Genomic DNA, 27,334 nt, shown 5'->3' with positions numbered 1-27,334 from the left:
CTGCTCAGCTCCAACAGCTTGCAGGATCAGGGCATCAATGCCAGTTCCTGCCATTCCTTGGACTTTTTATTCATTGACTGCATAGATCAGTTAATCAAATGTTGACCATGAAACTGGAGGATGTTTTATCTTAAATCTATAGACTATTTCATGATGCAACCACAGAAGCAGAAGGATCCCAGTTCACAAAGACGATGGAGGTGTTTTCTTCAAATAGAAAGAGGTTTATTAAGATAATGAGAATGACATTGTGGTGTGGGTGTTGTACATCTATTGCAGCATTAAGAGAAACAACAGCAAGTACAAAATCCTGCAGAACTTCTATAGTCATTATCATCACAGCCTATTTTGTCCATGCTACAGTTTTGTGTATCCAAAACTTCATTCCCATTTCTAATGGCAGAAAATGCAAAGACTTTTCATCTCTCAAAAAAAAAAAAAAAAAAACCCAACTCAATTTGATATAAATAACTTGCACGGGACATTTTAAAACTTTCAGATTTAATTACACATAAATAAATATATACAGATTTGGAACAGTTCAGTTTGGCCTGGTTTAAGTTCTGCTCCTTGTGCTTTATTATTATTATTTTTAGAAACTTGTGTGCTGTTACTTATAGGTCATGGAGTTTTAATTACTCCTGGGTATAACTTAACTTGCTTGATTCCCCCCTGCTGTGAACATAACCTCGGGAAGGTTCTCCTTGATCGGTTCCTGCCCTGGGAACGATCCGGGCGTGAGGTTTGTTCCTTCTGTTGTGGTACAGCTTAGGGCTCCACCACCCCGGGGAAAATCCACCATGAGTCTCAGTTTGTTGAAAACTGTAAACAAAGTCCTGAAACTGCTTGACATCCGAGGCAGTTCTGGCAGTTTTCTCTTGGCCTGGCTTTAGGACTGGGCTGTAGATGGTGAAATAGGAAGGTTTCCTGGGTGTTTGCCTGTCAAAAACAGGTGATACAACCAGGTATGGCCAGTGACCCAGCTCCCTCCCCCTCTGCTACTTGTGCCTCTGGTTCTTCTGTTGCTGAGGCCTTTGCTCTTTCTGCTCAGTTTTTCAGTTGGAACAAGTTCCTGGAACATGTCAGGATTTCATTATGGGTTAAAACAAAACAAAAACAAAATAAAATTGCACATAACTTGGCTTCCTGCATCCATGTTAAAAAAAAAAAAAAAAAAAGGCAAAACCTGAAAGCCATTAAGCTGGCTTTTTTTCTGAATCTCACTGTGTCCATTAGAGTTGTTTTCTTCTTAAGTTTTTTAAATCCCCCCCCTTTTGTTTGCTTTGAGTTTCATCCCAAGTTTGAATGCAACAGTTCAGAAAACGGTGCATTGGGTCTTCTTTTTCCCCGGTGCCGATAAGCCTTCCTACAGCACCTGGGAAAAGCTCCCTCGCTGGGGAGAGGGCAGCAGGCAGCATGTTATTTCCGATGCTTCACTTCCTTTTCTGATGCTTTGGAGTCTCCAGCCGTGTGCCCGTTCCCTGTGCTGTTCATGAACATTTTATCCAGCCCCTTAAGGGACTCCACCAGGTAGTTCTGGAAGGCCGTGAGTGCTGCACAGATAGCTGGGCCCCCAAAGCCGTGGGTTATCAAGCTGAAATGAGTCAAACAGCTCTGGACGCCAGGCTCTAAGATGAGTGAGGGGCGGCTGTTCCCAAGCGGTGAGCGGTCCTGGGCTATCAAATCTGCAAACTCTTTACAGATTTGCCTAAAAGAGAAAAGTGCATATTACTTTAAATGGTCTTGGAAAGCTGCAGGGATATAGCTTTGTCCAGGGTTTCTTTACCTGCTCTTTGCTTCCGTAACAGAACTAGCGTGAGTAGCTACCCCGCCGGTTTTCTGCTCCAGCCTGGAGAGCCCTGCATGCAGACAGGGTGGGAGCTGGTGCAACTGCTGCTACTTCAAAGTGACACGTGTGGCAGTGTGGAAATGCTCCCTAGGGTTAACTTAACCTCTCCTGTGTATGAGCAAGTCCATGCTAATTCTTCACTGTGCTGCACATCTGTTTGGATATATCTGTGTGCAGCATGTGAGACCCTATCTTACCTGTAGAAGAATAAGCTTTTGGGGCAAAAGCTACTGTTCCGTTGTAGGATGCAGGTACCCAGTGTTCCAGTGCTTTGACTGCTCGTTGCAGTCCATACTCACTTGGTAGCCAGCAGCATGTTTTTCCTGGTGTGAAGCTCGGTGGGGTTGGAGTGCTGCCGGCACAGGTACTCTGCTGCTGCCTTGGCTGGGAACTCCGTTTCGCACACGTAGCCAAAGTCCCGAGCGAGGTGAACAGCTTCACCTACAAGCAGGAGAGATTAATAGGCTGTGTCAATACCTGTGTGGAAAGGGAATGCTCACTGTAGCAACTCCAGACACCTCGCTGACATGGCCTGCGTCTGCTGTGACTGGAGCACTCTTTCCTTTCTCAGTTGCCACCCAACAGCTCTTCACCTTTGCCTCTAGAGCTGGTGCAATGACACCACTAAGACCTTCCTATACTCAGCTGTAAGAGAATTAGTACACACAGATCCAAACAAACCATCACCAACCTTCGACAGAAGATGGTTCCTTGCTTTGTTAAGTGTTAAAAAGGCACGGAGCTGAAGCTGGCTGGAGTGAGATCAGGATGAGGTGCGACTTGCTGTGCTGTTCTTTCTTTTGGAGGAAGTTTTTTGTCAGGTGTTTCTGACTTGTGCACCTCCCTCACTGCATCTTTCTCTTCTCACTTTCTTCCACAGTTCCCTGCTTGGCTCTCCAAATTAAGAAAGTCTTAGGCTAGTCTCAGAGTTTTACACAGGGGCTGGAGGGTGAAAAAGCAATCTTAACCCATGACTGCTAGACAGAAAGGGGATATGGGAAAAGCGCAGAGGGAAGGTGTTTATATCCTCCCACACTGAGCAGGAAGCCCTCGGGGTGGACGCACAGGCAGCGTATCCATCACCCCCTGGAAATGCCCACTCATTGATGAAATTGATCCATCTTCAGGCATCCCCATGGAAATAATCGGAGCTGATGGCAATTGATCATGCCCAAGACCCGAAATCCTGGTTGGACAGGCAGAGCTAATTTGACTTGCCCCCTGCTGCTCATCTGTATTAGGCCATCCATCCTAATAGCATTAACCTAGATCCCATCACAGCCTCCCCAGCTCCGAGAGCTGAGTCTGTGAAGTCACATTCTGGGCAGAGTGTTTGTACTTCCCATATAAAGACTATACTTTTCACTATGTCTCCTCCTCCAAAAAGGAAAAATCCAAGATAAATCAGAAAATCAGAATTTGAGTAGTTTGTATGTTAAAAACAATCAAAACATTGACTGCAGGAAAAACAATTATTGTAGCAATAAAAAAAGGGCTGTCTATCCTCAAGGGCTGTCTATCCTCATGGTTAAAATCAGGATTTATTTGCTGCTGTGGCTAAATAGCTGAATGTTTTAAAGGTGATTTGGGTGCTGGCTTAGAGAGGCTTCAGCAAAGAGGTCAAAGTGGTCCAGCTTTTGAAACTGGTATTAAAGCTACTGAGTCAGAGCCTGGGGAAATTTATTCCAGAGGGGGAGCACCTGAGCACGCATGGCAGCATGCAGGGCAGGAGCAGATGGACAGAGAGGCCAAGGAGTCCTGTCTCGCTGCAGGCATGGAGGTGAGAGCCTGCCAGCCTGGTTGAACACAGACCTCTTTCGGAGAGCTCAGGCATGCTTCTGAAGTCTCTGAACCCTCTTAATGCTCCCTGGATTGCTCACTACTGCAGTATCTCACTGCTCTTTACAGCCCTTGAGCTCTCTGCAGAGCACATGCATGCAGGACACCACAGTGAACTCTGTTCTGCTCCTCTCCAATTGTAGCAGGATTCACTTCCTTTTCACTGGAAAATCTTGAGGCCTTTTAAAGATGATCTAAACAGACAGCTCTGAGATACAGAAATGACTAATGCTCAGCAGCAAAGAATGACGGATGTGAGTTCAAATTGTGGCAAAGCTCCAGAAACCAGGCAAACAACTTGCTAAGTCCTGGAGACATCCTTCTGATAGAGATTGCACAGCTCCACCTGTCTAATGCGCTTCACTCACACCAGTGCAGGTGATGCCTTTCACTTCTGTGCATCATTCCCAGGCACCCATTCTCCCTCATCTACAGAAACAGCTATGGGTCAATGTAAGAAAAAAATACATCACTGGCACCCAAAAAGCACCCATTTTTCTTTCTTTAAATGAGCAGACATTGGGAAGGCAGAGGGGAGAAGACAAATTTAACTTAAGAGAGCAAATGACCAAGAAAGAGGGAGGCTGGGGCATAGGGTGACAAGCTAGTTTGTGTGTGCTGGATAATGACAAAGCAATAGCACCTTCCTCTGTGTGAAACATCTCCAAGTACCATAATATTTATTTGCAGGAGGAGGTTATATCCATCCAGCACACATGGCACCACTCTTATTTACTATGAGCTGGTAAGCAGTAACCAAAACATCAGCAGCCACCTGAAATCAAAATGTACATTTCTTCCTTCCTTCCTTTCATTCTTTTCTTTCTTTTCTTTTAATGGAAATCAGCCTTTCATTCAGCACGAACCAACTGCCCTCAGTAACAACCTCCGCCTAATGAAGCGGGTCATTTAATTTGCTGGCAACAATGGAGATGATTTTCTATTCAGAAACTGCAGGCAGCTGCCTCCAGCATGCTGGGCACAAGTACAATGGATTCCAAAGCTAGAAGGGAGTCCGAGCTGTCATTTCATTTGTTTGCATCCCGTGTCCTTTTCTCCAAAGATGCAGCGGCGACATCATCATTTCCATAGTGCAAAAAGTAGGAGGGAAGCAAATAAACAAGCAGCTTTAAGCAGGGGCACTTCGTACTTTAAGGACAGGTTGCACGCTGCCTGTGGAGGCCGTGCTGTTTGTAGCATGTTTTCCAAGCTGTACTTAGCCCTTAATGCCGTGCTCAGAGATCAGCTACTATAAAGTTTATCTCCACCTGCAAGACCTTAAAGCTGCATAGCATCTCCTATGTCTCACTTGTCCCCTGCTATCCCAGTGGAGATATGAGGCGGCTCTTTCTTACGTGAGACAAGACACAGACCCGATTGAGGTGCTGTAGCCCCAACAGAACAGATCAATGCTGGCCAAGGACAGCATGTTCAGTAGCATGTGGGTTTGTAGCCTAAGTGGGCACGCAGTGCTATAGAACGACTGCAAACGTGTGTTAAATTCTTACCAGCTCTATTCAAACTTTTGTTGTATTTGGTTTCTGTGAACTTGACAAAGTTTTAGTAAACCTAGTTCATAGAAGTGAATGGTAAACTTGCATATTACCACAAGTAAGCTTGCAGCTACGAAGTTCAGTCTCGTTCGGGTTCTGAATGCCTTTTCCAAGATGTGCTATTAGTCGTATGACTAGTCCAGCAGAAATGTATGAGTTTCAGAAGGCAACTGTGTTTGAATTAGCATAGAGGCGTGTGCTGGGATATTCCTAGTCTCACTTTGAGTTAGTAGTGACCTCTGCATACTTTAAGTGTCTCATTTGTGGAAAGCTACAAATGAAAGGTATTGAATGGGCGAAGTATCGGCACTCGCATCTTACAAGGGAGTAAAGAAAGACTCTTACCTTCCACTAGGGATGTCAGCAAGGTGACATTTGCAGCTTTACGCCTTCCTGCAGGTAGATTTAGTCCTATTTTCTCTAACCTTTCCCTTAAACACCGGCCCCCATTTTTTGATTTTGCTCTGAAAGATGAAGACAAGGAGGAAAAAAAATTAGTTTAAGTTTCTGGGTTTTAAGAGAAAGAAGAAAAAGCAACTAAAACATTACTCTCCAATATACGGTAAACAACTAATTTCTCATTGTCGCCATAATCTGAGATGTGAGACCTAGTACAGAACATGAAGCTGGCTTTGGAGTTATTCCCCTGTATTTCAAAACACAGTGCAGTCCTGCATCCTTTGGCAATCACAAAGCTTCTAGGAGTGGCGTGCTGCTTACCTCCGGAGGACCCCGCCGAGGAGAGAGGCGTTGAGACACTCGGGGGGAGAAAGCCTTCTCTGCACCTCCCCGACCGTCACCTTGTACTTGGAGGTGGAGCTGAGAAGAGAGAGGCGGCCAGGCACAGAGCAGAAGACCTCGTTGGGATTTGTCACCCCTCCAATCAGACCATCTTTGTTCATTGACAGGGTGGAAATGGTGGTGCCATTGGCCTTGGAGGGGATGGGCACTAGGGGAAGAGGAGGGGAGAGAGAACAGAAGAGTGTCACAGAGAGACTCCGGAGTTGGGGAAACAGCTTGGTGATTCTCATGGGAGTTTTCTAGACACCCAGCACACGTGCACTGCTATCAGCCGATGGAAACATGCCTGGCTAGGAGGTCTGTTAGTTCCGTATTTTCCTCGGTAAAGGAAAAGAGGTGGATCTGATAAAACTGGGAATAAAAAGGAAAAAAAAATGGAAGAAGTCCAGACTCTGCTCTCACCTGCCTACCCATCCTTCCCAGTTCTCGTGGAACTAAACCTGAGGTTTTGGGTTAATTTCCCAGAAAGCTATGGACTGCCCACAGCTTTGTCTGGATCTGAAACCAGCTTCCTCAGCCTGTCACCCCTAAGCGTCTTAGTGGTGTGCTGCGTGGCAGGGCAGAGCGTTGGCCTGTCGCACAAAACGCTCACCCGCAAGGCCAGGGCCTGCATGCTCTTTCTCCTTGGGCTTTGGGAAGCCACTTGCATATAGGTTTGCAGATGTGGCCCAGTTCAGACAAGCACAGATCTGCATCCCACTGGACAGGATCAACAAGGCTGAGCCCTTCATGCCCTACATAAAACTTGGGAAACTCTGGGATGGCCAAGAGCCATATTTGCAAATATGCAGCCCATGGGAACCAGTGGAAGGACTTCCTTTGACTTCAGCTTTGGGATTAGCCCCACAACGAGCCACAACCCTAAACTTTCATCATCCCTGGCTAAAGGAAGCTTGAGAAGATCAAACTCAATCCAACACAAACTTCCTTTTACTTAATGGACAAAAGTCAGTTAACACAAGGAGTCAGGCAGTGGTGAATGTGGTATCACACTGGACCCATGGCATCACATCCAGGATGAAATAAGTACATTTTTCCCATACATCACTTTAGTAAGAAACATTCTTAGACGCAATAAGGATTTATGGGTTAAAGCTATGGCTGACGCTTGTGCCAAATCTCTTTGGCTTTTATGTTTTGAAATTAATAACCAATTTAACTCTAGAAAAAAAGCACATTTTCAAAGAATCCAAAGTGGACTGCAAATGCCATTGCTCCAGCTCATTTCAGCCCTGGCATTCTCTGTGGTTACTTGGTAATGATTGTTCCATAATGTGCATTCAAATGGCTCATACAAGTAATACAGCAACAAATACCAGGGCGAGTTGCAGGTTTTATAAAGGAAATACACATGACCAAAATGAAACAGAAAACCTGAAAATTAATTGGGAAGAGTAAATAGACTGGGCTTATTAATGGTGGCTTCCAATCAGCATGTCGTAAATACAGCTCAAGCACTTGTTAGTGTGGCAATAAAAAATAGCACATGTTTATAAAAATGGCTGATGTTTTAAGACTAAAAGATGAATGGAAATGAGCTAAGGTACATTAAGTTTCCTCTCAGCATGAAACTGGGACGAAGTCAGGGTACCGAAGGGCAGGATACACTGATTTCCCTGCTAGAGTCAATAATTAAATTATTGGCATTTACCACAACTGTAGCTGGTTAAGGGATGTTAAGGGAAGAACAGATACAAGTAAGAAATCACCATGTGACCTAAGAAACCAGAGCTATTTCCAGGCAGCAGCAATTTCAGCGCTTTCTTTCATAACCCTAAACCAGGTAATATTTGTCTCTGGGGCACACCCTTAAAATAAGAAGTCAGAGCATGTTTTACAAATATTCATGCATCGCTGCAGAGACATATGTCACTTCAGGTCCAGGTACCACAGCAGATGTGAGTTCTGCTGCAGCAAGTGCCACCATGTAGCTAGACACCCCTGGAGAGCAGGTGTTGTTCCTTGTGTCATCTTTTGTTAACTGCTGTGGATCCATGTATTTTTATGAATTTGTCAGTCCATGAAGAGCTCTGCATAATTAATATGTTCACACATTTGTGCAAGCCTGGAAATCATGCACTGGTGTGCATTTAAGCCCTCATGCATGGCTGGGGACCTGTGTACGCATAGGAATGGCTGAACAGTCATGCAGGAGAGAGCAAAAGCATGCTTCACCACGCTTGTCACATGGCACCTGAGTAAGGAAACAAACCTTTCTGGCACCAACATCAGTTAACACCAGAACCTACGGAAAAACTTGCCTGGATATCAGAAAGGTCCAGCACTGACACGTGTTTGAGAGTCATTCCACATACAACAGCAGCATGCTCGGGGAGAGGATGGCCACAGGGAGGTCCAGGACAGTGCGGTGTTGTGGGTACGGAGTGCATGGGAAGGCACTGATCGATGCTGATGCACAGCAGTGTGATGACATGGAGACATCACAACACTTAAAACATGTACTAGCAGTTTTAGGAATGTTCCTACTGTCAAAAACAAATCCCCCTGGAAAACTGTAAACCAGACCCTACCGCTCTGAAAGTTAATGCCCAGAATAGTCAGGCTATCTCTATTATGTGCCACAACCAAACCATGCAGGCATCGTTACTAAGGAACCCGTAACAGAGAATGATTATTGGTATTAGTCTTCTGCCTTGAGGCCTCAGCTGAGATCAGAGCAGCATCACATTCGGTACTGCACACACATGGGACAAGGCAGCCCCTGTCCTGGGGAGCTTGCACCATCAAGAGCAAAGCATACAAAATGCAAAAGGAGAAACAGAAAGGGTGACTGGCCCAGCATCACACAGACGTTAGCAGCAGCGCTGGAAACGGAGCCCAGGTCTCTTGAGTCCTGTAACAGTGCTTCATCCATTAGACAGTGTTGCCTCAATACAACAAGAATAAACATAGCCACATTTGCCATTAATTATTAGTTATTGTTATTTGGCCTCACCTGCTGTTTGCCTGGTCTGATCTGCAGCTTGTTTGCCCATAAACATGCTGCAGGAGGGAGACAAGCTACCATTAAAGCCTGACAGCTTTGTTTCCTTGGCTTTTGGGGAACCAAAATTGTCTCTTGTCATCTGAGCAAACCAAAAGTCCCCCTCGATCTTCAGTTGCTGCTTTCCTGTTCCCGCAAGCAGCAGGTGATCGGAGCACCTGAGCCAGCCTGCAGACAAGAAGGAAGCATGAGACTGTTGCAGGTTTGCACGATGCCCAGCAGACAGCACAATGCCCTGGGGCAGGAGCACACAGATCCCCTGAGTCCTGGTGCTATATGCAGGAGCAGAGGGACATTTCCAAACCAAGACGCATGCATACAGGCAGCTGACCCCTCTGGGAAGTGCAACATGGTGCTCAGTGCAGCATCATGTCAAGATTTCATCTAAGCTACAGTGCAGAAGAATAAACCACTGGAGCAGAAACAGGGTTTCATGGCAACAGTTCTGGGCTCTAGGGTGTTGAACAGTCATAACACAAATCACCTCTCTCATTCCTCCTGGGAGCACTTGGTTCCTCTGTATGCCAAGCAGAGGCAGCACTGAGTCACATAGTGAAGGCACAAACCTGAACCCCACACAAACAATTTCTAGGTAGGGCAGCATTAAGGCTAGGAACAGAAATAATACAACAGTACCACTGTACTGGATGCCTCTTTTGAGGTTTCCTGGTGTTAGGCTACAGGAGATACCTGCCCTTAGCACTGGGGAAGGACATTACCTTTCTCTCAGTAGCCTGCTCCCCACTCCTGGTCTCAAAGGGTGGACTGTCCCCATAGCAGGCAAGACACAGGATAGGAGCTACCAGATACAGGCTGCACAGAGGCAGCTCGGAGTAGGCTCAGCTCCCTTATGACCACAGAAGACAGTGCTGTCAGCAGAAATGCACCCCCAAAGACTGCTCACCCACACCATGACAGGCTGACACACTGCACACAGGCCAGCAAGGAAAGGGTTATATGCAGTTCCCCAGGGCTCAGCTGGGTTGCACACCCCCCACCCCCAGGAAGGCCATAAAGGGTAGGACACAGGCTGCTTTTCCCTTGGCATGGCTGCATTCAGGTCAGTTTAGTCTAGGGAAGGGGGAGTGGATCTGATTTCTTTTGGGTGCTTGTAGAGCCTTAGCTGTCAGTTCTTCCAAGGATATGTATGTAGGAAGAGGAAGGAAGGGGCCTCTAGGTTTCTAGTGATTGCTCAGAAACCTCCTGGGAAGTGTGAGCTCTTTTTCTCTTCTTGAGACTCTTTGCTATCTGTTATCATCATTATTTATTAATCCCATGGGAATAGGGTCTTATCAGTTCCATGTGAGATCTGAAAACTGTGACAGGTGAATGGAGGGCAAACTGGGGGCATGTGGCAGCAGCGGGGGAAACCTATTTCCAGAAGCTGGGAGCTGTAGATAGACTGGCCAGTGCTGGCTCTCTCTGATCCAGGGACCTTGTGGCAAAGTCACAGCTGAATCTGAAGAGAGTTAAATCTGTGCTGTACTGCTAGTATGGGTTCATTTTCAAGCAAGAAATGCTGGGAATGTGGGGGTCTTCTGAGAAAAAGAACTGTTGAGTTGCCAAATGGGTTCTTGCCATCCCCAAGGGGCTGGGGATGTAGGAGAGAACCCAAAACCTTGGGCAGAGTTCCAGGAAGATGAGTTACTGGAGAGACATGCAGACATGTCTACATGGGGAGAAGAAAATAAACATTTTAGTCTGTTCTCTGAAGCCCTACAGTTATTGGAGGCTTGGTTTCTACACTATGTCCCCCCAAACTTTGTTCTTGCCTTTAGCTGTCAGGCTCTCCTGAGAGATTTTTCACTGGCTGAAGTACCTCATTGCTGATGGAGAGGGTTTTTCTAGTCTGCATTTTGCTTAGTTCAGATTCATCTTGTTATTTTTGATTCAGCAAATCCAAAAAGTCTTGACTTCTGTTGGTGATATTCAGCTCTTTGCATGGAGGTGAGCTTGGCTGCTTATTTCCCACATTAAAATCGTGATAAAACATTTTGCCCTGGTGAATTTCCAGTCCTGGGGGATACAATTTCTGGGTTATGGAGCTGCTGATGAGCAATGGGATTGATGGCTGCAAATAAATACTGCAGGGCTGCACAGCAGAAATGTCAGAAGGATCCAATTTGAAAAGGAAAACTGTGATTTTGAAATAAAGCTGACATGGTCCTTTTCCCTAAGACCTCCAAGTGCTTTATGCATTTCTAATCTTCAGCCCAATGCTGATACAAGACTTGCCACTTAAGTCATTAACTAAGTCTCAGTCCCTGTGGGAGCTGGCTCACGCAGCTGGGCACAATGAGGCACAGAACAAGTTAAATGATTTCCCAAAGATCAGGTATATGGGCATCATATGAATACATGCATTTCTGGTCTGTGGGAATATTTTCACAAGCAATCTGGGCTTTATGATGCTTCCTAAAAGTTGGGCAATAGCTATTAAAAAAATGATTAAATGTGGTCTGTTTTTATAACTCCAGACTTTCTTTGTAAGGCTATGAAATACCAAGGTGTTTGTCACTGTATCATCTTGCCTTGTGATATGCTGTTGTGTTCTGAAGTTAGCTATCTAAAATGGCAGTGTATCAATAATAGGTGTATGACCTGCTGAATGTCGAAAGGGAAACTGCATCCTTATTTCTTCTGCATAATGTCACAAGATATATTTCTGTGATGCTCAGCATCTTGCTGCCTCCTTTAATGGTGCAACTGAGGTACTGCTTGCAGTATAATATACATCTCATGTGTGCCTTGAACAGCAGTGTAAAGAATGACACGCAATCCCATGCGACTCACCTGCCTTGGTGCTACATGGCAGGTTCACATGGCTTCATCTTCCCTTTGAACAGGAGAAACTTGTGATCTCCAGTCAGAGATGCCTTTTTTGTGCTCATTCAGATCTAGTTTGTCTTTTAAACATACTTTGGGTGTAACTGTCAGGGATGATGAAACTCACACAACTCAATTAGCTTGCTGTGGTGTGAAAATATCTGATTCAGAGAGAGAGATTTCAAAATAGGTCCTGGTTTCTAAGAACACCAATGGCTTTGTCATATAACTTTCCTGAGTGCTTTCAAAGAAGCCTGGACAGATCCTGCCTCTGTGTAATTGTCCTCCCAGATCCTTTGCATCCAGAAGTATGAAAGGAGCATGGCTGATGTGAACGGGGAGGCTGCAGGTCAGGACTGCTGGGATCTGCTTCCTTCTCTGCCAGGGATTTGTTTTATGACACCGGGCAAGTCACCTCCTCAATTTGGGCTTGAGTGTCTCCCTCAACAAAATAGAGATAATAAGCTCTACCTAGGAGGAATGTTGTGATACATGATTAAAACTTGCCGAGTTATCCCTGGATGAAAGATTTCTCCAGGTGAAAAGTCCCTAGATGATCAGCGTAGCCAGAAGGAGTTGGTTCAGTGCCAAAGCACAGGACTTAATGATGCATCTTTGAGGCACAGACCAGTGGAAAGGCGAACCCTGCAAATACAAGGTTCTCGTATCTCCAGTGTGATGCTGCAAATGTCATGGGATGCCAGAGGCTTATTTCTGTGCAGTGCTTTTCAGGATATACAGCCTGCAAAGATGAAGGAGAAAGGCGCATCCCAAACCCTGAATTCTCTGAACATTTCCTCTACACTGGGCAGGAGAGTAAAAGAGGAGAAACACCACTGGACTAATGAGCAATCAGTCTGTGAGTCTAGTGACATGGAAGGAGTGAGGAGCCTAGTATCTTCCATGTGAGAGGAAGGTGTTTCAAGATAAAGCATAAATTTTCCGTTGCTTTTGTTCTGGTTTGCAGTTGACAGTCCTACATGTGCTGTGGCGAGTCCCTTGGCTTTTAGGTTCCAGGTACAAAGAAGAATGAGCAAAATAAATATGTTCTTCAAAGGCTTTTACCTAAGAAGTTAGAAAACCTTGAAGAATTTTCTGCTTTTCCCAGATTTGTCTTTTTCCCCTGTCAAATGAAAAGCAGGTAACTCTATCCAGAGCTGCTTCATACGTTGGGGAGAATAAGGCTAAATTTCTCAGTGACGAGTTAGGATTACAACACGGACAGATCTGCAGCCTTGCACTTCTGCTGCCTGCTTGTCCTCCCCTGTGTTGTGGGAGGGTCCAGGGTGACAGTGCTCCGTCTCCAAGCCTCCATGCTGCCATCTCTCTTGCAACAGATGTCCAAGCACGCACGCACGCGTGTAAAACCCTCAGTGGGTTCCACTTTCCTGCCAGAGCAGCTACTGCCCTTGGAGACAAATCAGTGGGTCCTAGTTCACATTTGAAAATAGGAACCTGGTCAGAGACTCTCTGATACCGCTCTCTGGGGAAAATTCTGCTCTTAGCCCCTGGCAAATGTGACCACTTTGGGCTGGATCAACAGAGCCACTGCAGCTTCAGCTTTAGCGTTTCTCAGACTGAAATGATATATCCAGCTGGCTTATTCCCTCCACCATACTGTTCTGAAGCAAAAGGGTTAGGAATCAGTGAACTCCGTCAGAAGATTTTTCAAACAAGACACATACCTGTCAGGATGAAACCCTGCAAATATTCATCTGAATTCACAAGTAGATTTCCAATCTGCTGTATTTACAGCCCTTCCGACTGTGCATTCACAAAGATGTCTGAAACTACCCTACGATTCCTGAAAATGGCCCCTTTTAAATATAAATATTCACCAGAAGCAAGCTTGTAATCTCCATGCAGCGGTGGAAGGACAGTCTGCAACACCTGGGTCAGGCTCTGCGCGTCTGCGCCCAGAAGGAGCTGCAGGATAGCACTGCCCATGGCTGGAGCCAGTTACCGGCCGCTTGGGTACTCCAGGCAGATGCTCAGATGCTGACTATACACAATCAGCTTTTTTTAAGGAAATGAGATTTTACCTACAAAAAGAAAAAGATGAAATACTGACTCATTTCCATATAAGAAGTGTGCTATATGCTTGTGAATAATATGTAAGCAGGAAAATTTGTGGTACTTGGAAATTAAAGTGCTTATCATGTTATTATTTGTTCAGTTTCATTTCCAGCTGAAGCTCGGGGTGCTGTGAGGGGAAAAACAAGTCCAGAGGGAACATGCAAATCGCTGCCCGTCTTACAAGTCTATTTTCTTCTTTCCTTAGATACATTACAGGTAAATCCTCCATCTCAGCAACATCGAATCCCTGGATATTGAAGCTTTTGTTACAGCATCTCTTTTAAAAGTCAGAGTGTGCTAAAGCTTAGATTGCATTTTAAAGAGGCAGCAGTTAATCCTCTTAGGGGACCACCTGTTATAAAGCAATCTCTCATCTTTGGGCACAGCAGTCGCCAGCTACCCCAAAAGCACCTAAGACATGCTGGGCCCAATCCCCCTCTCCGTGGCTGCGCGTCAGTCAGCTCTGCTGGGTCTGGCATCGCTGCAGGTCCATGGCAGCCCACATAAACATGAGGGGGGGCCATGTCCTACTGCTCTGCTCACCCACTAGAAAGCACCTCTGTGCCGTGCAAACCTATTCCTGTGGCTCCCCACGGCAGCTGCCGACGTCCCGCTTCCTCGGGGCGCTGCAGAGCTCGGCATGGCAGCAGCACGCTGTGCCCGGAGCCCCCTGCGCTGCCTGGAGCCTGGCCGGATCCTGGATTTCACCCCTTGCTGTAAAGCGGGTGCGTTGCTTCTGCTCGCTCTGCGTTGCTTCTGCTCTCTCTGCCTTGCTGTCTGCAGGGTTGAGAAGCTCCAGCTGATGAATATTTGTGAGTAGCCTCTGATGAAAGGTGCTTCAGAAAGGCAAAGGATTACTGCTGTCTTTCAGGAAGAGCCTTCAATGAACTAATCTAACCTTAGTTTGAATGTCTCTGATGTAAATTATAAGACAGAGATACATACATAAAGAAGGATCTGCATGTGGGTGTGAGCCAGAGGCGCCTGCTCCTACCGTAACTTTAAAAGCCCTTTTCCAATGAGGAGGTGCTGCAGAGTTCAGCTTCTTCAATTTCCTGGTGTTTCAGCAGGGAGGTATTTATTGATGGTCCAGAGAAGGAGGTCAGTGCCATCAGCTATATTTCAAACCCGCAGTCTGTAATTATCCTTTCTTCCCAGAGGGGATTATACAGGTATTTTCTTTATCTTGAATGCACAACCTGAATCAAGTCCCCATGTCAAAGAGCCTCTCTAGGAAATGCTGTAATGGGCTTGAAGGCCTTTTCAAATGGAAGGATGGAAAGAATCTTGTTTTTATCTCTGGGCTTTCCAGATTGCTGAGCTCCGATAGGTAAATGGATCTCGGACCCTCGAAAGAAAAGAGGTAGCAGGAATACAAGTCAGCAGCCTCAAACTCTTCCCACGAGAACGCTGATCGGGAGAGATCCCATGCCTATGCAAAGCTCCTATACTTACATTTTGTTTCCAATGCAAATCAATAGATTAGGTTATGAACGAAATTTTAAGGTGTCATGTGATATTAACTGCATTTTTCTTCCTGTGTCACCGGTATACACAGTGAGGTACTGGCAGTATTTCACTGTGGAATCTCCTGTTTCTGGGGAGTTTCAGGCCAGACTTAAGGTGTTAAAGTCCCGTTTCCCTGAGACTAGAGGATACATAGTCTCAGTTAAAGACAGTACCTGGTTATTGCATTGTGTCTTTAAAGGAATGGCCAACCAATATAATAACAAAAATTACTCAGACCTTTGCAAAAGCACCTTGTGTTCCTTCAGGACTGGAAAGGGGATTAGTAAGCAATCTGCAATTAATAATTTCAGCTAATGAATTTGCCTTCTTTGCAGTTTAGGAATAACTCATCCTCAAATGCACTTGTCAGAGTGTCTTGTGAATTTTGGGAAACTGTTCTCAAATAATTTAATGTCCTTCTAGCTAGTGAAGCTCAAGTACCCAAACTTTCACAGAAAACAAATACAAAAAGATTTGGATTCTGGTTTTGAATGTTGAGGTGTATTTACAAATATTTACTGCTCCTTTTTTTTCTACTATTCATTGAAAGAACTACTCTGATAGTACGTCATCTATCTTCTCCTGTGAGTAATACTGCAATTCTTACTTCTACCTTTACAACTTCGTTTGAAAAGTTACTCTTCAGTGCAGTAATTCAGATTATTTCATTTCCTCTCCCCTAACATGGTATTTTTTTTTCTGAATTTGCAACTAAACCCTTTCACATCTATGTTAGAAAAATAATAACAACTATTTAAAATTCAGTTATTATCTGCTCTGGATGGATCTAAATAGCTCTGTCTCTTTTTGTACAGAATATGTGCGTTTCACAGCATAGAAAATATGCAGGCACTGGGAAGGCAAGAAAATAAAATGGGAGGCCCTAGAACTGAAACACGAGGAACTGGAGATCTGCACTGTTCGGTGATGGTCACAAGGAAAGTTTCTCATCAAGCGCTGCACCACGAGCCTGGCTCGGGTGTGTAACGCAGCAGCAAACTCTCCCAGACTCGCACACACTCCGCCATTCTGCCCTGTAGCATTAAGCATCACAGGTTTATTCATTTAGCAGCACAAACTCCCATTACATTTTGGCAACCAGTGTACGGGATCTTTATGTGTTTAAACAGTATAATCCATTTTACAGTAACATGCTTGAGAGGTTTTCCCTGTATTCCCTATAGAAGCGCCTGAATTTGTGTGGCTTGGATCTACATAATCTAAAAAGGGAGAACAAAGATGCAGTGTCTTTCAGAAATGGCTATGGATCCTATGTAAGCCACGGTAATGTTAGTATCAATTTGTTAAAATGTATTTAGATTATTGAAGGGCAAAAGACCCTTCAGGAAAGATTAGACATGAATAATAATAGCAAAATACTTCTCTTCATATAGAACTTGCTGCCAATCCACAGAGCATTTGGGGAGGGTTTCAATTTGAGTTTCAAACCACAGTAATGTAAATATGTCAGTTCACCTGCCATTTTGGAGTCGCTGGCTCGCCTGGGGGCAGCTCGGGGGGAAAGACGCCACTCGCCCAGTATTATCACAGTGAAAATGCTTTTACTTTTTCTTGCTCAAAAGATGTCCTGGCTTTTTAAGGCCTGTGTATTGGCAAGAGGTCAGGGCATACCAGACATTTTGCAATTCAGTCAATACCATGCTTCGGCAAGGAGCGTGCATCCTGGACCAGGCGGCAGGACGTGCGGCATGGAAACGCGTGCTTTGGAAAGCCCACTCGGCACTGGAACAAAACCCGCGAAGGCACCAAAGACAAACCTCATGGAAGGACCAGCATCAGCATCTTTTTTACAAGGAAAACAGTTCTGACCAGCCACAGAAGCGGCGTCAGGAGGAATCCAGCCAGCTACCCGGAAAGGCACGCGTCCTTACGCGGGTTGCTGTAACTGCAGCCCGGAGCCCAGGCAGGTCCCAGGCACTGGAGCGAGGGAGCTCTCGGGAAGCGCCGTCTCCACGCGGTCGCCTCGCTCGGAGACACTGCTCGCTCACCCCGGACCTGCCCAACCAGTCCAGAAGGAATAAGGCCTGACCTGATCCCTTGCTCCGTGGCGCCTCGGTACTTGGTGACTGATGCTAGATAAATACCTGAGATAGAGGGTGGGGAAACAACCCCGGCTGGAATCCCAAGCACGCGCCACGGACGCTGGGGAAGCTGGGAGACCTTTTCACGCTGCAGGGATGAACCCGCTCCGCAGCTTCCTCCATCCAGCCCCGGAGCACCTTGCTGCTGCACCGCCTGGCTCTTGGGCACACCACGTTCGGGGATATTTAATTGCAGTGGCTCATCTGGGCTCATTTCTTGCACTTCTTTCTCAGTCTCTTGTGCTTCTCTGCTTTTCTCCCCTAAGTCATGACACTTAACCTCTTTCTGAACCAAGGACGATGCCCAGACACAGCAGATCTGAGTCTAGTACAGGGCACAGAGAGACGACGGCTGAGCATTTAGCAACTCCAAGCATTGCATCCATATTTGCTAATTAGTATCTCCATTAAGAATTAAAATAAACAAACAAATGGAAGGACAGCAAGAGCGAGTAATTCACTAGGATCACAGAGGGAAGGGTGGGATGGTTTAGTGGTTAGGGCACCAGTCTGGGACTTCAGAGAACCTCATTTAGGCTCTTTAAATAATTAAGATCGCTTGTGTGCTTTTTTTTCCTAAGATCACCTATCTTGGAATATTACTAAACAGGCAAATAACAGGGAGGAATGGTCTGAGTTTGGCTCTGCTCTACCACAGGCTCCGTACGGCCCCGGGCGAGTCCCCGGGCTGCAGCACACGAACATGTTGCCGTGCTCCTGCCCCGCTGCGGTGGCCCGGCGGCCCCGGAGCTCCCGGGGCTTTGCGGTAAGCGCCGGCGGGGCGGTGGCTTTCGGAGCACGTAGGAAGCAGCGCGCCATGACGGGGACGCGGGGGCTCAAGGCGAAGGGGCAAGCCCGACCTGGGGAGCTCGGCCCGGCTCGCTGCGGAGCGCGGCTTTCCGACGTGGGAGCCAAATCGGAGGCTGGGGGCTCTTCGCCTGCCTCCCCGCTTGTCCTGCTGGGTGCTGCCGGGACAGGCGACGGCGGAGGCCATCTCCAGCGGCACCGAACACTTTGCAGCCTGCGGGGGAGGCAGGGCGGAGGGGAGGCCCCTGCCCCGCGCCTCGGGGCGGGCGGGAGGCGCAGCCGGCACCGGGGACCCCAACGGGACAAGGGCCTCTGGGCAGGACTGCAGCGTGCGGGGTGTTTGGTACGAACAGGACAGGACTTCATAGCTCTCCATTTCTATCCCAGCTAACGCAACCCGGGATATTCCTAGCAGAGAAACACCCTCTCCTCCCAGAAACCGGACCGGTTCTTTGACTCGGAGCTACGCAGCGGCAGCGAGTCCTGCAGGCCGGTTGTGCGGTGTAAAAAATGGGCCTAGAGCCTTTGACCACTTTGAGATTTGTCCCCTTCTGTAGCCACCAAACATCTCCTGGCGAAGTGGGAAGCAGCCCGTGACTAACCGCCTCCTCCCCGCGTTCCCAGCGAACGGTTTGCGCGTGACCTGCTGCCGCCGTGACTCACAGCCACAGGAAACGGAGTCGGGAGAGAAGCCGGGAGCGAGAGCGAGGCCAGGGCTCGCTCGGCACTCACCCCGAGCCAGCGGAGAAGCAGCCATCATTTTCCACGTCTTCCCCTAATCGTTTCCTCTCTCAACAGTCCCAATCCTCTCGGGAATATTCCCATCCCTTTTCTAGCACCACTTCTCCCTACATCTTTTGCCTGCTTGGACAGCGTCTCTCTTCCATTCCACCCTACGTGCTTGCACGTGCCGTGCTCTTCCCCCGGAGCTTTCCTGCTTTCACACAGGTCTCCAAATTGCGGTACAAGCACACAGGGCGACGTGGACAGCCGGGGACAGCCGGCACCTGGTGACCCCGCACTCAGCCTCCCCTTCTCGCACCAGCACGCACAACCGGCTGCAGTCCTGCCCACCCCAGAACAGGGTCTTCAGCAACTTCAACTAACGGGCCAAACCGCCCAACTGCCAAAATATCTCACAGAAAATAAGGCACAGAGGACAAGCTCCTCCACGGGCAGCCCGGCACATCGGCTGGTGCCTTGCACGGCCCCGTCCCGTGAAAAAAATCTCATCTGGAGTCCACCTCTTGGAGAAAAAACACTTGGTTTGGCTCACAAGCCACATGCCAGGAAGCAACCCAAGCTGGCTTTTCTGAACCTACCCTGTAAGAGCGGGTCTTTACGTCTAGCAAAGAAAAAAAATTCATTTAAAAACATCTAATTAAACAGTAAGTCATGACAAGGTACATGAAACTTGGAGATAACACATGCCTGGGAGGCACCGGGAAGGTTGAGACCAAGCCCAGCGCCACACAGTACCCGAGTGCGTTATCTCACATGAACACACACCTGGTTTTATCCTGGTGCAATTATAGGGCATTAAAAATATAATTTTAATGAAGGAACGGTGATCTGGATGCAGTTCAGAGTAAAAACTTTCTTTTAAGTTTTTCTGTTTGATTAGTAGGTGTTCTTGCAGCGTACAGCTAAGTGTGTTTGCAGGAGAGAAGTGCGTGCATCTGGGGGTGTGACTGGTTTGATGAACGCTGTAGCTCGTGGTGTGTGCGAGGGCTTGTCTAAACTTTAAAGACTTTGCTAGGAGAGCAACGGCAGAAACCCCTGCCGTCAAGACACGGCTTGTCCCAGGTTAGCCCCTTTTCCCGCTCAGGCAACCACCCCGGCAGATAAAGCTGCAGACAGCCGCGAGGGCTCTGCCAGCAGAGCTTGGAAAGATAATCCGGAGCTCAGCACGGTATATCTGACTGGAGCCCAAGCGCCTCCGCCCACGCTTTGTGGACAGTCTTATAAAAGACATGTCTTCACAGCCCCGGGTGTTTTATAGGATGACCTCATTTATTACCTTTCTCGTCACAGGAAATGATGTTTATCTAATCTGCTGTGAATACCATTCTTTCAGGATTTTTCTTTTTTGCCACATCTGGCTTAATGTGGCATTTCTTACAACTGAATTCTCATCCGTGCTGGAGCTATAGAAAATAGGACTGCTGCTGTCACTGCCAGCGCCGAGCTGCAGCGGGGCTGGCCCCTGCGAAAGCCGCCTGAGAGCCCACCAGCAGCCCTGCGTGCGAGTCCCAAAGGAAGATTTTGCTTCGAAACCTGGAACTCATGTGTGGTGGCAAGTAGATCTAAGGACCTCATTCTTAATCTCCCTCCTCTGCTGCATTTTTTAGCTGTGACAGCTACTGCGTGCAGTGTTTCTAAATGTGGGCTCGGACCTCTGAGACATAGCTTTCCGTCTGTGTGTCCAGCATCCAGCCAAACAGGTCCACATTCCTCAGCAGAAACGCTAGCATTGCCACGCCAGAGCGGCTAAAAACCCTCGCATGGAAATTTAAACAAGTCACAAACATGCAGGAGAAAGCAGCGGCCAAATCCTGCTGCCTCAAAGAGAAGTCAGAGGAGTTCAGTCCCCCTTCAGCCTGGCAGTGCCCGTGCACGCCTAAATGCGAGCACAAGCATACGCTGGCTACGTACTGCCCCGTCAGCAGCCCAGGTTGTGAAACGCTGCAGCCGAAACGTTTCCCTGCCAAGCAGGTGCGGAGGATCCCGGCTCTCCCTGCTCCTGGGCCTCACCTCGCTCACGCTGGGCACCCGGGACCACGCGCACGGACCTGTGCCCCCTGCCAAGGGGACCAAGCAAAGAGATTTCTTTTCCTCTTTCTACTAAAAAAAGCTCTATCAGAAGCTTTCCACTGGCCCTGAAAGGATGTCCAAGCAATGAAAACCCTCATTTTATGACCAAGATTCAGGTTTTTTGCTATGAAACATAACAGCGCAATGCTTGATTTCCTAACCAGAAAATCCCCTGCCTCTTAGGGAGAGGGAAGGACGCGCGTGCGGAGCGTGGGCTGCTCGGCCGGAGCCGTGCCGCGTCTCCCACGCCGCAGCGTGGCCGGGTCCCACGTCGCCGCACGGCTCTCGGTGTCCAGCGCACAGCGGCAGCAGGTGAGCCGGAGCGGAGTGCCTGTAGCTGCGGAGCCTGCAGCAGCCGGAGCGCCGGGCTAAACTTTTCCAGAGTTTGTTTTACTGTTTTCAAGTCAAGAAAAAAATATATTCCTGCTCTTACATTAATTCTTGATTAAAAAAAAAGAAAGAAACACAAAGACATTCCTGAAATACTTTCCAACAAGAGGAAGAACAAACAAATGTGTATACAAAAGATAATCACAAAGGCTCTACCTCCCTACATGAGATTTTATCCATTTTCTCCTCAAAATAAATATATTGATTATTTATCGTGTCGAGATGGGGGGGGAAGATGATCCCATGTTTTTCGGTGCCATCTACAGTTCACGATACTCAGATCTCTGCGTCTGTGCGGCTGAACCGAAACCTTTCGGCGTTAACGGTGCGGCGGCTGTGCCCGGGGCGGCCGGTGCTCGGCTTTCCCCTTGGTCCTCTGGACCCACCGGTCCCGTTTGCGGGGCGACGGGAACGCTGCGCCGCGCAAAGGTTTCCCTCAACGTTTTTAGCGTGAGGATTATCCCCAGAAATAACGAACTCGACCCAGTTATAAAAGCATTTGTGAAACCTGCCTTTGCAACGGGTATTTCTAGCAAAAATCTCTCTCTCCGCTGCCCCGAACGGTTCCGGCAGACGCGGAGACCCGGGGAGCGGCCGCGGGCGCCGGCGGGCTGCGGGAAGGCGGCTCGCCCTTCCTCCTCCTCCTCCTCCTCCTCGGCGGCCCCGGGCTCGGCGCAAGCGGAGCGTCCGCGGGGCGCGGAACCGGACGGCGCTGCCCGCAGCTCCGCGCCCGTTCGCGCAGGCGGCAGCGGCGCGGCTCAGGCTGCCCTCCGCTCCCGCTCCCGCTCCCGCTCCCGCTCCCGCTCCCGCTCCTTTCTGGGGCTTCACGCGGTTTTTCCCTCTTTCTCCTTTGCTGCTCTCCCAGGCCGAGGCCACCCGCAGCCGGGGAGAGGCGCGAGGCGCGGCGCGCCCAGGAAAACCCAGCGGCGGCGTATCAGCCCGCTCCATCTCCGAGCTCCATAAAACCGTCGCAGTGGTGTTAGCTACCAAAACTGCTTAAGTTTACTTAAGAAGGAGGAAAAAAAGCAAACACACAGCCGCAAATATTTCGGCGGTGCGCTCCCGGGCTTTGCCGCGTAGCCGCGGCGCAGGCAGCAGGCGAGAGACCACGGCCGACGGCCGCCGCCCCGCAGCGCTTTCGCTGCGCCTCGGAGTGTGCATTAAATCTCCGTCACTCGGCGTTAGTATCAATCTGTGCAAAGGGAATATGGATCTGCTCCAGCCAGATCTATAATCGCCGTCGCTGTACTAAAGAGACGAGGCATGATGTGCCCTGGGGACGCGCGAGGTGACAGCCCGCGCGAGCGGAGCGCTGCCGTCTGCAGGGTCACCGCCGGGAAGGGGACAGAGGGCTCTTCCTCAGTATTTAGCGCTATTTTTGACTCAAATTCCTGCACTTGGCTTGAATTAAAAGCGCCTTTCAAATACAGAAGTTAAAAGGTCGCTTTAGGGATTCTGGGCAGGTGATTAATATTTTGTTGAACCGGGACAACAGTATCTCGGCAACTAATTAAGGAGAGATTTATCTGTTTTCACACGCAAAGATTTATATCAGGGTTCTGTCAGAGGGCCATGCTGTGAGGAATTTAAGGATTAATCATAAACGATGTGTTTTTTGAGATTACGGCGCAGTTTATGACAAAACTGTGCTTTTATGACAAAACCGTGAGAGAAGCGCACCAAGAACCCCCGCGATCAATCTGCACAGCTCCTAACTTTTACTCCCGACTTGCAAATCGCTTGGGATTTGTCTATGACGGGTTTTCTGGGCTCGTAAGCACTTTCCGCCGTGCTCCCGAGCGGGCCGGACCCGCCGCCGCCCCGGCCCCGGCCCCGGCCCCGCGCTCCCGGGCGGCCGCGCCGCGGAACCGCAGCGGGGCAAGGCAGGACTCACCCCTGCGTCCAAAAAATAGAAAAAAGAGGAAAAAAGAAAAAAAACCTCCGGCGGCGGAATAATTAATTCTGCCCCGTTCGGATTAGGGCAGCGGCTCCGCTTGCGGGGCTGCCCTTCGGCTGCGGAGCGGGGATCAGCGCAGCTCCCATCCCTCCTGGCTCCCACTCGGGACACTTCTGGGGACATCCAGCGCGAATGGCGGCTTCGCCACGCGTTTGGGTGCCAAAAGAGGGTTTTTTTTCCTGTTTCAGGGAGACGCGGGCTGGGCACGAGGGAGAACCTCGCCGTGGCAAAGCGAGAGAAACCGCGGAGCGGCTCCGGGGAGGGCGAGCGGGCTCCGCCGGCAAGGCCAGGTCAGACGAGCATGGGCGCGGAGGGCAGAGGGTCCTGCCGTGGGGCGGGGGCCGTGGGGCTGCCCCGCGTCCCTCCCTGCTGCAGTTCGCTCACGGCGCGGCTGAGGAGGGAAGGGGCAGCGGAGCTATCGAAATCCGCCCAGGTGAGGCCTCCCGAGCCCCCGCGGTGCTGCCCCGGCCCGGCCCGATCCCGGCCCCGGCTGCCGCCGAGCCGCCGCCGCCCGGGACGGAGCCGCTGCCCCGGGACGCAGCCCGGAGCGGGGGCACCGGGGCCGCAAGCGCCGCTCGCGGGGATCCTTCCCCCGCCTCCCCTCCTCGCCCCGGGCAGCCCGGGCTGAATTAGCTGCTGCTCCGGAGGAGCCGCGCCGCTTCCCCCCCACACCTTGCTTTTAGATTTATCGATTTCTCAAGCTGCTCCAGGAAAATCAGATGCTTTGTGCTCCCGAGGAGAGCGGGAGACTCTGTGCAGGGCATCACAGACGCCTCAAAGGCAACAGTCAAAATCTAATTATTCTCCAGACCATATTTTGCACCTCTGTTCCGAACACGGCAGTCAAAAAACAAACAAAAGCAAAACAAAAAAGAGAGAAAACCAGACAAGGAAGAGCAAGTGTCTGTAGGCACAGAGGCTGCAGACAACTTGTATCCACAGGCCTCCGCTTTTCAGACGCAGTTATTTTCTTTTTTCGAAAGAGAGAGACTGGAGGATGTTCAGGCACAGATCTGGCACGAAACAACAATAATTCCCCCAGACACGAAACAGAAATTTTCTAAGTAAGCACACATTTTTACAAGGGGAGGGGAAAAAGCAACGCGCTGCAACTTCAAGCGAGCTTTCCAGACAAATACTCTCATTGAAGGGTATTTTATAATGGCATCTCTAATGCTTCTGGCACAGACAAGAAAGCAAAGGCACGACAAGCCTTTCTGGGCAGCGAGAACACAAACGCGTCCTGCAGCTTGTTGCAAGCATTTCCCATGCAAGGGTATTTAATGAAGTGCCTCTCAGGTGTTCTAATTAAAGCCAAAATAATTACGGTCATTAATGCTCCGCCGAAATGCCTTCCGTAATGAAGCTGCATTCCTAGAACAACGACTTTCCTGTGAAGGGGGCTGCGCTGCGCGGGGACACCGCGGGCACCCGCTGCCCGCTCCGCCGCCCCGCTGCTGCGGGGAGCCGCGGCCGGGGACGGGCTGGAGCCGCGGCCGGAGCCGCCGGTGTCCGTCCGGGCTAAAACCGCCTCGCCTCGGCCGCGGAGAGCGGGGGCGGCCCCGCAGGCTGCTGCGCGCTCGCGTTACGGGCTGAGCCGCGGCCGCCGGAGCTCCGCGGTGCCGGCGCTTCCCTCCGCCCCGGGTCCCAGCGCGGCGGCGGGGCGGCGAAGGTGCCTTTCCCCCGCCTGCTGCTGCCCTGCCAAAAGCGCCGAGAGGAGCCGAGAGCAGCGCTTGAACATTTCACACGAGTTATTGCCCCATTTCACACGAGCGATCGCCCCGTGCAGCCGCGTAAACCGCTCGTGTTCCCAGCGCTCTCAGCAATCGCCCGGTGAAGTTTTTATTAGAAAAATATTTTGCGGGGCTGAGCTGCTTTAACCACAGGGCTCTGCTTTGGAGCAGCCGGGCTGTTTAACAGGTCGCAGAGGATCGGCAGTAAATCAGGAGAGGCGGTGGGTGGCACGAGCGGAGCCCGCGGAGCGGTGCGGAGCGCCGGCAGAAAGCGGCGGAGCAGCCGCGGCCGCGGGCACCCGAGCCTCCGCCGAGCCCCCGCGTCGCACCTCGCCGGTCCCCGCTGCAAACCCCCTTTCTGGAGCCGAAAACGGGGAGTCCCCCCGGGCCCGGGCTGCTGCAAAAGCGGAGGCGGCGGCCGAGCCGCGACGGCGGGGCGAGGCCGGGCGGAGGCACCGGGGACCGGCGCGATGCTGCCCCGACCGCCGGGATGTGCCAGCACCGGCCGCGGTTCCTACGGCTGCGCCGCCTCCTCGCCCCCGTTAAACGCGTCCTTCTCGCCGGGACGCGCCCGGTCCCCGGTGCTTTCCCCGCCGGAGGCGGCCCGGCGGGAGCGGGAGCCCCCGGGAGCTGCCGCCGCGCCCCGCCGGGGGCATCCCCGGGGCAGTCGCACTGAGACCGGTTCCGCGGGCCCCGCGGCTCCCCGCGTCCCGCTGCCGGCCCGGCCGTGCCCCGGTGCCCGGTACCGGGAGGGCGCGGCGGCCCCGGCGCCCCCGCCCGAGGCGCTCCCCGACGGCGCCCGGCTCGGCCCGAGGGACGGAGGCTCGGGGCCGCCGGGACCCGCCGCTTTCGTTGCGCCCCGTTGCCGGCGCCGCCGCGCTCTTACCTTTCTTGATCACGGACTGATCGAGCAGGTTCATCCCGCCGTCGTCCACGGCCTGAAAGCACCAAAGCGAGAGCCGTCAGCGGGCGGCCTCGGGGCGCCGGCGCCAGCGCGGCTTCCCCCGCCGCGGGGCCCCGGGGCGGCCGCAGCCCGCGGGCCTGGGGGCTCCGCCGCCGGGCGGGCAGCGGGCAGCGGGGCGGCCCCGCCGAACCGGGGTGGCGGCTCGCTCCGGGAAGGCGGCCCCGGCCCCCGGCCCGCTCCGAGACGGCGGCGGGGAGGAATCGTTGGGGAACGAACAGCCGCGGCGCGGCGGCGGTACCGGGAGGGCCGGGCGCTTCCTCCGAGGCGGCTTTTCGTTCCTGCTCCGCGCCGTCCCCGGGGACGGGGCGGGACGGACCCCGCCGCCCCGGCCGCCCCCCTCGCCCGGCGCTGCGAGCGCCCCGGCCCGGCCCGGCGCAGCCCCCCCTCCGCGCCCCGGCCGAGCCCTCCCGCCCCCCCGTACCTGGATGTCCTCGAGGCCGTGGTGGCCGAGGCCGTGGAGGCCCAGCGGGCCGTCGGCGAGGCCGTGGCCGCCGTCGGGCAGCCCGTGCAGCAGCCGGGGCACGGCGGGGTAGTCGCGGCGCGGGTCGAGCCCCAGGGCGCGGTGCGTCTGCGAGAGCAGCGGCGCGTCGTCGGGGCGGGCGCGCTGCGGGGGCCAGGCGGGCTGCGGGTGCTGGTGCAGCGGGCTGAGCGCGCCGTAGGGGTCGGGCAGCGGCGCGTAGCCGGGCTCCTGGCCCTGCGCGTAGGGCAGCGGCGGCTGCGGGTACGGCGGGGGGAAGTAGGGCGGCTGGAAGTCGGCGGCGGGCGTGTGGCAGAGCGGCGGCGCCGAGCCGTAGGGCGCCTGGCTGAGCGCGGGCAGCTGCGGCAGGCGACCCCCGGCCGGCGCCCCGGGCAGCCCCTCGGCGCGGTCCTGCGGCGGCGAGACAGCGGCGGTGAGGCGGGCGCGGCCCCCGACCCGGCCCGGCCCGACCCGACCCGCGCCCCGGCCCGGCCCCCCCGCACTCACCATGCCCGCGTAGCCGTGCACCAGCATCGGTGCGGGCCCGCGGCGAGCCCCGGGCGGGCCGGCCCCGGGGGTGCCCCCGCCTCCGCCCCGCTAGCCCGCCGGAGCGGCGTCTCCCATCGCCCGCCCGCTCCTCTGCGCCGCCCCGA

At 51.4% G+C, this 27,334-nt stretch overlaps 1 protein-coding gene across 2 annotated transcripts; it reads right to left on the bottom strand.

Moving 5' to 3' along the window:
• Positions 1 to 201: 201 nt before the first annotated feature.
• On the bottom strand, positions 202 to 27,334 carry TFAP2E (transcription factor AP-2 epsilon). Of its 2 annotated transcripts, XM_064525232.1 has the most exons (8): positions 27,189 to 27,334; positions 26,646 to 27,092; positions 26,147 to 26,198; positions 8,999 to 9,214; positions 5,962 to 6,190; positions 5,587 to 5,705; positions 2,149 to 2,290; positions 202 to 1,708 (listed from the first exon to the last, which is right to left on the bottom strand). In XM_064525232.1, the coding sequence occupies exons 1-8, from the start codon at positions 27,213 to 27,215 to the stop codon at positions 1,420 to 1,422; spliced, it is 1,521 nt and encodes a 506-aa protein (XP_064381302.1). In that variant the 5' UTR covers positions 27,216 to 27,334; the 3' UTR covers positions 202 to 1,419. The 2 variants fall into 2 exon arrangements, with proteins under 2 accessions (XP_064381302.1, XP_064381303.1); XM_064525233.1 differs by lacking the exon at positions 8,999 to 9,214.

Source organism: Dromaius novaehollandiae, chromosome 23 (genome assembly GCF_036370855.1).
Source record: "Dromaius novaehollandiae isolate bDroNov1 chromosome 23, bDroNov1.hap1, whole genome shotgun sequence".
NCBI classification, from domain to species: Eukaryota; Metazoa; Chordata; class Aves; order Casuariiformes; family Dromaiidae; genus Dromaius; species Dromaius novaehollandiae.
Note: the sequence above shows the minus strand (reverse complement) of the source record. Positions and strands in the feature narration are given on the sequence as shown.

What these genes read in the sequence shown, in the direction of transcription:
- TFAP2E (XM_064525232.1), bottom strand. Translation starts at nt 27,215, where the DNA reads ATGCTGGTGCACGGCTACGCGGGCATG. An exon ending in CTCGGCGGGGTCCTCCGGAG is followed by an intron (nt 5,706 to 5,961) that starts GTAAGCAGCACG and finishes TTCATCTTTCAG; the next exon opens with AGCAAAATCAAAAAATGGGG. An exon ending in AACATGCTGCTGGCTACCAA is followed by an intron (nt 1,709 to 2,148) that starts GTGAGTATGGAC and finishes TTTCTCTTTTAG; the next exon opens with GCAAATCTGTAAAGAGTTTG.